This window comes from Salpingoeca rosetta, assembly GCF_000188695.1.
Source record: "Salpingoeca rosetta unplaced genomic scaffold supercont1.4, whole genome shotgun sequence".
Classification (NCBI taxonomy): Eukaryota; class Choanoflagellata; order Craspedida; family Salpingoecidae; genus Salpingoeca; species Salpingoeca rosetta.
In genome coordinates this window covers 259,651-269,650 of record NW_004754930.1, presented here as the reverse complement: position 1 = coordinate 269,650, position 10,000 = coordinate 259,651, and the positions used below count along the sequence as shown (strand labels likewise).

The window sequence follows — 10,000 nt, the reverse complement described above, 5'->3', positions numbered from 1 at the left end:
CCGGCACACACACACACACACACACACGCACACACATACTGAAGGGATTGCAGGCTGTTCAAGCTCCCAAGCGACTCTGCCAATGCAGCTCCTCCGGCAGCGCCAAAGTCAATGAAGGTCAGCCTGAGCAAGACAAAACACACGTGCACGCGCGTACCAACACAACATCAAATACAACAACAAAACAGCAACGACATCACAGCACACGCAAATGCGCGTGATGTGGATTAGTTCACAGCGCATGCTCGGCTGTAACACAAGTTTACACAAGCTCATGTGCACGGCGTTGCATCCTCAACGCTTCTTCCAATGTACCATGCATCACCGATTCAGATACAATACGTTAAATCAGTCACGATTTCGTGATGGGTTCTCAGAACTTCAGCCAACTTTTCGGTCATGTTCGTGGTTAGTTTTGTTGACCAACGCGGGTCACGTTCGCCAAAGCTACCAGCCGCGAAGAGCATGGTTCAAAGTGTTTTAGATGCGAACACATGAGTCGACAACCGTGGGAGCGCATGCGCACGCCCTCGCCTTGCCGATCGGTGGCACTCTTCTCAACCTGGAAGATGCTGCACACACGCACAACACAACAAACGCACACACACATACACACACACAGACACACACACACACACAGACATAGACACACACACACACGCACACACACACACACAAACCACCCAAACACCTAAATACGAACATGAGAAAGAAACTTACCTGACTCGACCGCCACACGAGCCATCTTCAATGGAACGAATCAGTGTCTCGAACCACGCAGGGAACGTATCATCATTGCCAGCCATGCTGTCTTTCGGTCTGTGCTCTCTTTGGTCTCTTTGCGGTCTGAGTCGGCTGCTCGTGTCGGACTGGAGTGGCAGGAGTTGTTGGAGAGAAAAGTGCATGCTTGCTTGCTTACATTCGTCTGAATTCAGTCTCCTTTTGCAAATTGCACTGCAAATTGCACTTGCAAAAGCAACGCAACAAGCAAACAGCACACACCACTGTCCGTTACAGTGCCACGGCCAACCAAAGCAGCACACACGAAGCAGGATGCGGTGGGTTGAGACGCTTCGACGGAAGGTGAAGGAGTACATGGCCTCGTCCTCCTTTGCCTCTGCAGCTTTCTGGGCAGACAAGATCGTCACGGCCACAGATGGTACGTGTGTGTGTTGTGTGCGTTCATGTGGTGTTACTACGCTTTCTTTCCTCTTTCTCCTCCCCCTTTCGCATCCCCTCCGCCCTATTTCCAACAATGCTCCTGTGCCTCCTCCTCATCAACCCTCCCGTCCATCTTCCTCCAGTCCTCATCCCTTCCCCCTCTTCCCACGTTAGGCGCATTGGAGGACGTGTACTTGCTGGCCAAGGCGTACATGAGCCTGCAGCAGTACGAGCGGGCCATGCACGTGCTGGTGAAGTACGACGCGGTGCGGCAGTCCCCTGCAGCGCGCCTCATTGTTGGCCAGTGCTTCACGGCGCTTGATCGGGGCGAGGAGGCGCTGGACGTGATTGGCGTGGACGACGAGCACCTGGATGAGCTGCGCGTGGCAGATGCGGAGGTGGCGGACTTTCACCCCATCGCCGACGTGCGGGCACAGCTGGCGCTGTTGCGAGGGAAGATCTTCGAGAACCAGGACAACCGCATCAAAGCCATTCGATCCTACCGCGCAGCCCTCAACCACGACCCGTTCTGCGCAGAGGTCGGCCTTCAACTGGTGCCTGTGTACATACATGGTGGTGCAGATGGCTTACGGTCTTGGGTGCGTGGTGCAGGTAGTGGTACCACTGGAAGATGCCATCATGTTGTCTCACGCGCACGTGTTGCCGCCTGCTTGCATTGCAGGCACTGCAGCGGCTCGCCGACCACCACCTTTTGAAGCACTCTGAAGGTAGGTGTGTGTGTGTGTGCGTGCGTGTGTGTGTGTGTGTGTGTGTGTGGGTGTGTGTGTGTGTGTGTGTGTGTGTGTGGGTGTGCCTGGGTGTTCGTGACACCGCTCAACTTTGCGCCCCTTCGTTGTTGCCAACGCCACAAGTCTCACCAACGATGTTATCGCGTTGTGGTTGCTTGAACTCCTCACAGAGACGCAGCTGGTGGCCTCCATCTTGCCTGTGATGCAAGACAAGCTTGCATCTGAGGAGGAGGGCGATATTCTGACTGACATCACCGACTTTCTCTACAGCAGCCTTTTCGAGCGGGTGTGTATGTGCGTGCGCGTGTGTGTATGTGCGCGCATGCGAGCTTGTGTGTGTGTGTGTGCGTATGGATATGCGCGAGCGTGCGTGCTCTTTCACTCGCTCATGCACCATCTCGTTCGGCAAACAGTACCAAGAGGTTCCCATCAGCGACCAGATTCCCATCAAGCTGCTTGCCAACCCTGTACGTGTGTCAATGACACTGTGCCGTTCGCAAACGCCTGCGCCACGATGCTCACGTTTCATGTCTTATCGTCAGTTCTTTGCCATACATTCACATTCACACGCACACACACACCATGGCTGTGTACTGTGGCAGGATATTCAAGTATCGCGGGCGGCACAGCTGTTTAACCAAGGACAGTTTGAGGAGAGCTTCACCATCACCACAAAGTCAGTCCAATGTGGCATGCAGCGCAAGGACTGTGTGCGATTGTCTTTCGAACGAGCTGTCACCTCAACACATTCACACACACACACACACACACCTCACAACTGTGACCATGCATCTGGTTCGACCGTTTGCTTGCAGAGTGCTGGACAACGACAAGTTCAACGAGGCGTGCTTGCCATTCCACATTGCGTGTCAAGTGGAGCTGAAGGAAATCAACTCTTTGTTCTACCTCGCACACCAACTCGTCGACAACATGCCACAGAAGGCCGTACGTGCATTTGTGTGTGTGTGTGTGTGTGTCTACGATGCTGTGTTCGCCTGTGTATATGTGTGTGTGTACTTACTCAATTGCCCTCACGCCCATTCTGAACTCACGTGTCCAGCCTCTCTCTCTCTCTCTGCTTCTCTCCACTCAGGTGACGTGGTTTGCTGTTGGCAGCTACTACTTTGCCACCAAGTTCTATGAAGTCGCTCGCACATACTTCAGGTACACACACACACATCCACACACACCACAACACTCACTTTCATGCACTCTCCCCTCACCCAACTCCAACATTCCCCCCCCCCCCCACACACACACACAGCAAAGCGACGACAAAGGACGTGAGTTTCGGGCCTGCGTGGATTGGGTTTGCGCACGCGTTTGCTGTTGAGGGCGAGCACGACCAGGCCATGGCGGCATACAGCAACGCCGTTCGCATTCTCTCCGGCTCCCACCTCCCGCTGCTGTACATGGGCATGGAGTATGCGCAGACGAACAACCGCCCCATCGCCATGCGCTACTATCGCCAGGCAGCAGACATCTACGGTGCGCTGCATGTGTGCAGTCATATGTGTGCGGCTGTGCGAGTGCAATGTTTACATTCATGTGTGCTTGTGAACGTGTCTAGTCTTGTGTGCGTGTGTGTGCACAAACGTACGTTTGTGTCGTCCTTTCTCCTCTCCTTTCCCTGTCCCTGCTCTCCCTGCAATGCATAACCCCCTCCCCCTGCTCTCCGTGCCAGACGCCGACCCGGCCATCTTCCACGAGATGGGTGTTCTGCACTACCACGAAGGACGACACGACGACGCCATCAAGTGCTTCAACAAAGCGAGAAAGCTCTTCCGCCGGCTTAGACTCGTAAGTCATCAACGCGTGGTGTTGCCTGGCGCTGGTGGTGCTGTTGTTGGTGGTGCTGGTGCTTGTGCTGTTGCTCAGCTTGCATGTGACCCCTGCCTCCCTTCTCTTCACGCGTAAGAGATTGAGCAACTGCTTGCTTGTCATCAGCTCACTTACCCTCTTGTTTGTTTGCTTGTGCTTCCCTTTCCGGCTCGTTTGCAGGCACCGGCACGCCTGCACTCCACACTCGTCAACCTCGCGCGCGTTCGCCTGCGACTCGAGTGAGCTTGATCACACACACCATCACCACTCACATCTGCCACTGCGTCACCATCGTCTTCTACGCTCGCACACACTCACTCACTCACACTCTCTCATTCACTCACTCACTCACTCACTCACTCACTCACTCACTCACTCACTCACTCACTCACTCACACACCGCTGCAGGGAGTACGAGGAAGCGGTGCAGCTGTATGAGGAGGCGCTTTCGCTCGTGCCGGATTCAGGCGTCGCCCACGCCGGCCTTGCCTTCATCTATCACCTCAGAGACGACTTTGAACGCGCCATCCAGTATTACCACAAGGTGCACGTGCAGTCGTGTCAACACTTGCGTGTGCATCATTGCTTGCTGTCTGTTTTGCGATGCCTACCAAGCCTCGCGCGCTCACACATCCCATCATGCCCCACCCCATCTCTTGCATCACCCCCACCATGTCTTCTCACCCCACGACGCTTTCTCTCCCCCCCCCCCCTTCTTCAATAGGCGCTGGCCCTCAATCCCTCGGACGCGTTCTGTGAACAGATGTTGGCAAAGGCGCTGGCGGAACAAGTGCAGGACTTTGATTTGCCCGCCCCAGATGCCGCCCCAGAATAGCACACACGACATGTCTCTCTGTGTATTTGTGTGTGTGTGACTGTGTGAGGCACTTGTAAGTGATTGGTGTCCCCTTTCTCTCTCTCTCTCTCACACACACTTCCTGTGTAAACGGTTTCAGCAAGTCGTTTATTACCGTTGCTCTGAGAAACTACACAAAAGCACGCATGACAGGTGGGGGATGTTTGTTTGGTTTTCTGCTGCTGCCTGTATCCAACAAGGCATAACTTACGATGTGTGTGTGTGGGGGGGGGGCGAACCTGAGCGAGCAAGTGAAGGACAATGCTACGAACATGACACGAGCCTAACTATGTAACAACGAAGAAACCAACGTCAAACGACGCTCCACCACACATCCATACACACACACACACGCACACACGCACGCACGCACACACACACACACAACATGAGTCACAACCAACCGAACCTCACGCCACAAAACATGCATGGCTCTCAAAACGCACACAAGAGACACTGCAACACTACAACACTACAACGCTATGCTATGCGTCGAAAAAGTCTGGGAGAACCGTCACATCATCGCTGTCCTGCGTGGAGCGGCGCTGCTTGCTGGAGAGAAAGAGTTTTTCGGGAAGATTGAGGACCTTGACGCGGTCCGAGGCCCACTGGCTGACGTGCAGGCCAATACAGCTCTGGAACAGCTTCTTCAACTGGTTGCGCTTTGACTTGACGCTCTTCAGATGCCCGCTCTGCACCTGTTGGGAGTGGGGGGGGGGGGCGCAGAGCAGGGTGTGTTGTTGACAAAGTGTGAGTGCCATGATGTGCGCGCGTGTGTGTGCGGTTGAAAATAGAGTGTCTTGCAGGGCGAGAAGCCAAACGAGAGGTTGTGCACATCCGTGCACTCCACAACAACAACAACAACAACAACAACAACAACAACAACAACAACAACAACAACAACAACAACAACAACAACAACAACAACTTAAACAACAACAACTTAAACAACAACAACTGTAGTGGGAGTGTGCACACCTCAGAGTAGTAGCGCTGGATGGCCTCGACATCCAGGTTTGGAATGGAACCAAACGCATCCGGGATGTCTTCCGGCTGCAATACATCAATGCACCGCCTGCACAGTTGGCGCACGCACACACGCACGCACGCACACACGGAATGGGTGAGACTATTGAGCAGAGGCTGATGAAAGCTATGCCCACGCAACAGACAGAACAACACAACACACAACACACAACACACAACATACTGCACAACTTCCGCCTCCCCCCCCTCCCCCCACCCCAACTTCTTGCCAACACGAACATGAGGAGGTTGACAAAGTCGGTGAGGTACTCCTGGTGCTGGCCGTGGTGGAACATGGCCTTGAGCGTGGCCGGCAGCAGCTGCTGCTGCACGACGCCCCGATACACGTCGTTGCCCGCCGTCGTGCGCACAATGCGGGACACACACGACGCCGCGCGCTTGGCGAGGCTGCCGCTGCCACGCGTCAGCGCCACCTGCGTGATGCGGATGATGGCGAGCGCCGTGGCGTCGGAGAAAAGGAAGTAGGTGGCCAACGGGCTCACGAAGATCTCGTCCTTGCCCTTGTCTGCCGCGGGCTGGCAGTGGTCGCTCAGCATCTGGTGGAAGTGCACCAGCACGGCGTCTGCAGCCGTGGACCGCAGCGCGTCGTCCACAATCTCCCGCTGCTCCGCCGTGAGGAAGCTGCTCGCCATCGTTGCCTGCGGTGCCTCCCGCGCGTTGCCGTTTGCTGCCGCCTGGTCTGCCGCCTCAATGGGCGGCAGGGCGCGCTCGAGAAACGCGGCCGCGCTCGCGTACAGCTGGCCCAGCACGGCCGTGGCGGCGTCCAGTGCTGGGGGCGAGCGCGGGATGTACTGCTCAAACGGCGCAACCACGTGCCGGAAGAAGGCCTTCCAGTTGTGGCTGGACATTTCGTCCAGCCCGGTCATGACGGTGTCGGCAAACATGGGCAGCACGCCCTCGTAGTATAGGATGCCGTGCTTGGCGCAGCTCTGCAGGATGGTGTACACGTTGGTGCGCAGGGAGGCCAGCCACAGCTGCGAGCGGTCCACCCACAGCAGGTGCGGGTCCATCTGGCGCGCAGACTCGTCCACGACGTTGGGCAGGTGCAGCAGCATGTCTGACCGCCGCAGCCCAAGCAGCACGCGCAGCTCCCCAGACAGCGCCGTGCACGCCTGCGTCTCGAGTGTGTGCAGGGTGCGCACGAGGCTGAGCACCAGCGGCAGGGCAAGCTCGCACAGCGCCTGGCTCGGGAAGGCCGAGCCAATGCCGCCCGAGTCGCACCCGCCATTGCCGTTGGGCGTCGCCTTTGCATACTGCACAGTGGAGACAGAGACGAGAGCATTGAATGGGGGGGGGGTTGGGGATGGACGAGAAATGGTTGTTGGTAACATTGAAGGGGACATTCACAACACCGCGCAGGTGGTAAACGAGCGTTGGTGTGCGCGCACACACACACACACACACACACACACACACACACACACACACACACACGCACACACACACACGCACACACACACACGCACACACACACGCACACACACACACACGCACGCACACACACACCGCATGCAACGCGTACCGGGGCTGGGCGTGGCTTTGTGTTGCTAAGGGCGGTGGCGAGGGAGCCGAGGATGGTCATCATCATGGTGCGGTTGTTCTGGTTGTCCACCATGGGCTGGTTCAGCCCGCCATACTCAACAAGCCTGCCATCCACAGCGACGGTGAGTTTGGGATTTGGAAGGGCAACAAAGGTGCATACGAGTGAGAGTGTTTGTACATGCATGCGCGCGCTTGTGTGTGTGTGTGTGTGTGTTGGGGAAAGGCAGAAACACTCGGCTTGGCGAGGGCGATGATGGTGTTGGGGTGGCAACAACACAACGCACTGTTCTGGGGAGGAGACGATGTGCTCGAGGTTGAGCCACTCCTGGAGGATGGCGCCAAAGAGCGTCTGCAGTTGCTCCTGGTGCTCCTCGGCTGTCGGCAGGTTGTTGAAGCTCGCCACAAGCGCAACAACCAGCATCCTAGGGACGCGAATCAAGACGTATCAGTGTGGGAGGACGGGTTTGCAAATGAAAAGGACCGGCGTGTACAGTCACGTGAATGGGCACATGAGGAAGGGGAGAACAGCACACATACACGAAGGCACAAACGCAACAGCGACAGTGAAGCACCCATGCATACCCTGTACACACATACTTACTTACACACGCAAGACAGGCACAAGCACAGGCACAGGCACACACACACACACACACACACACACACACACACACACACACACACACACACACACACACACACACACACACACACACACACACACACACACACACACACACACACACACACACAAACGCAGATGGCTACGCACGAGGTCGTTGCGGCGCTGGTTGGTGAGTGCGTCACTGAACTGGAAAATCGTCTCGGTGAATGTCTTCAAGCACGTCAACACCTATTGCGTATGCACACGGGTCAGGGATGAGCTGCAGACACCACACGAGCACTGCCTTGTACGCACGCACGTACACACACACACACGCAAACATGCAAACATGCACACACATGCACACGCACACACTCAATCACGAAGCACTCACGATGTATGTTTGGGTGGAGCTGTTGGCTGCAATTTCGAGGAGAATGTCGAGAAAGTCCGGCCACCGCTGCGGCCTGCACACACACACACACACACACACACACACACACACACACACACACACACACACACACACACACACACACACACAGATGCACAGATACATGCATACACCGTGAATAACAAGCCAGTCATGTGACAATTGCGAGCAATTGTAGTCATGTCACGCCAACGCGCACGCATGATGCCGCATGTTTCCCTTGAGAACCCTTTACACACTGCTTGGGCTACAGCAACGCACCATTCGCGAATGGCAACCTCGGAGACAAGGCTGGCAATCTTCTCCATGATGAACGGCCGTTCCTGCAGCAGCGGGAAGGTGCCGCGCATGATCAGGTTGTGCAGGAGTGCCTGCTTCATCTCCTGCAGTCAGAAAGAAGAGAGTGAAACAAGAGTGAGTGGTGGAAGGAGGTAACAGAGTGGGAGGGGGGAGGTGAGACGGAAACGTGTGTAGGTTGCTCGGGCATGTGGGGCGCAATACCGCCAACACAACGACAAACTCGACGCAGCGGTTGTCTTGACGCACCTCCTTCTGTTCTTGGGCGTACGAATCCCAGCGGTGCTGCACACAATGCTCCAGCAGCTGCAAACGTGGTGTCACCAATTAATGAAGGTGAGTGAAGTGGAGTGAGCAGTCCTGCAGCGCGGGATTCACACACACACACACACACACACACACACACACACACACACACACACACACACACACACACACACACACACACACACACACACACACACACGCACGCACGCACGTACACAAGCACCTGCAGCCCAAAGTGGCGGATGAGGTCGTTGTGGTCAGCAATCATGCTCTGTTCCTGGATGGATGCCATGTACAGGCCGTATGCTGGCGCGTCCTGTGCTTGATCCTTGAAGGCATTGAAGTACTCAAACGCCTCGTGCTTGGTCTCTGCCGGTGCGCTGGGATCCTGCATCACCATCACCGCGTTGGCCACATTCTGCAGAACCTCCGGATCCATCGCAGTGGTCAGCGACACACAGACGGAGACAGGTAGAAGGAACAGAGTTGAGAAGAGAGTGAGAGAAGGGAAGGAGGATAAAGCGGAGGTGGATTCGTGCGGGAGAAGGGTGGTGGTGGTTGCTGTTGCGGAACGAGGCAACAGGAGGTGCACAAGTCGAAGTTGCTGCTCTTAAACCGGTTTCGACATGACAAAAAAGGCACTGAAATCGACGAGTTTCGCCCATATCTTCCTGTATTTTTCCGAACCTGCACCAACAGCGACGATGCCAAAGAAGAAAACGGTGCGCGCCAACTGCGGGCTGTGCTCTGTGTGTGTGTGTGTGTCTGTGTGTGTGTCTGTGTGTGTGTGTGTGTGTGTGTGTGTGTGTGTGTGTGTGTGTGTGTGTGTGTGGCGACAACACAGTGTGGTGGTTGGAGGCTTGGCTTTTGGAACACATAAGCTCTCACACGCAAGTTTTGGTGCAACTGCTTGCTTCTTCTCATGTGTCAAACAGAAAACGGACGCGAGGCGGCGCAATGTTCGCCGAAAGCCCGCCTCACACGTCTTGACCGAATCCGTGAGGGCTGTTGCTTTGTTGTGTGTGTGTGTGTGTGTGTGTGTGTGTGTGTGTGTGTGTGTGTGTGTGTGTGTGTGTGTGGTGCTCGTCTGCCTTTGCATCTGTGCAGTGTTTTGGCCCTCCCTCGCCACAGCTTTCTTTCGTGACCTTTCCCGCGCCTCTCCTCACGCTGCGTCCACACAACACAACACATAGATCAAACGCCTGGCACCGGAGTCGGCCCAC

The 10,000-nt window shown here is 55.8% G+C and overlaps 4 protein-coding genes across 4 annotated transcripts in view; 2 read left to right on the top strand and 2 right to left on the bottom strand.

Annotated features, from left to right (window-relative positions):
- The window catches only part of PTSG_01129 (uncharacterized protein), a gene marked incomplete at its 3' end in the record, with an annotated part of 1,608 nt that extends 716 nt beyond the window's left edge, over positions 1 to 892 (bottom strand). The window contains exons 1-3 of the mRNA XM_004997042.1: positions 721 to 892; positions 343 to 447; positions 40 to 123 (exon numbers count right to left, since the gene is read on the bottom strand). Of these exons, the coding sequence (XP_004997099.1) occupies positions 40 to 123; positions 343 to 447; positions 721 to 806 (275 nt within the window). The 5' untranslated portion in view covers positions 807 to 892. The remainder of the gene's footprint in view (positions 1 to 39; positions 124 to 342; positions 448 to 720) is intronic.
- Positions 893 to 949: 57 nt separating this feature from the next.
- Positions 950 to 4,871, top strand: PTSG_01128 (uncharacterized protein). Its single transcript, XM_004997041.1, has 13 exons — positions 950 to 1,159; positions 1,336 to 1,700; positions 1,844 to 1,889; positions 2,081 to 2,196; positions 2,324 to 2,377; positions 2,513 to 2,586; positions 2,726 to 2,855; positions 3,004 to 3,074; positions 3,175 to 3,398; positions 3,595 to 3,710; positions 3,912 to 3,970; positions 4,140 to 4,275; positions 4,456 to 4,871. Exons 1-13 carry the CDS (start codon positions 1,054 to 1,056, stop codon positions 4,564 to 4,566), a joined length of 1,608 nt encoding a protein of 535 aa, XP_004997098.1. The 5' UTR covers positions 950 to 1,053; the 3' UTR covers positions 4,567 to 4,871.
- On the bottom strand, positions 4,682 to 9,404 carry PTSG_01127 (uncharacterized protein). The gene is made up of 10 exons (XM_004997040.1): positions 9,001 to 9,404; positions 8,760 to 8,816; positions 8,475 to 8,596; positions 8,175 to 8,247; positions 7,929 to 8,029; positions 7,461 to 7,598; positions 7,157 to 7,280; positions 5,854 to 6,887; positions 5,566 to 5,662; positions 4,682 to 5,285 (listed from the first exon to the last, which is right to left on the bottom strand). Exons 1-10 carry the CDS (start codon positions 9,214 to 9,216, stop codon positions 5,073 to 5,075), a joined length of 2,175 nt encoding a protein of 724 aa, XP_004997097.1. The 5' UTR covers positions 9,217 to 9,404; the 3' UTR covers positions 4,682 to 5,072.
- A 52-nt stretch (positions 9,405 to 9,456) lies between these two features.
- The window catches only part of PTSG_01126 (uncharacterized protein), a 4,090-nt gene continuing 3,546 nt past the window's right edge, over positions 9,457 to 10,000 (top strand). The window contains exons 1-3 of the mRNA XM_004997039.1: positions 9,457 to 9,499; positions 9,713 to 9,775; positions 9,971 to 10,000. The exon at positions 9,971 to 10,000 is cut by the window's right edge and continues 98 nt beyond it. Coding sequence (XP_004997096.1) covers positions 9,482 to 9,499; positions 9,713 to 9,775; positions 9,971 to 10,000 — 111 coding nt within the window. The 5' untranslated portion in view covers positions 9,457 to 9,481. The remainder of the gene's footprint in view (positions 9,500 to 9,712; positions 9,776 to 9,970) is intronic.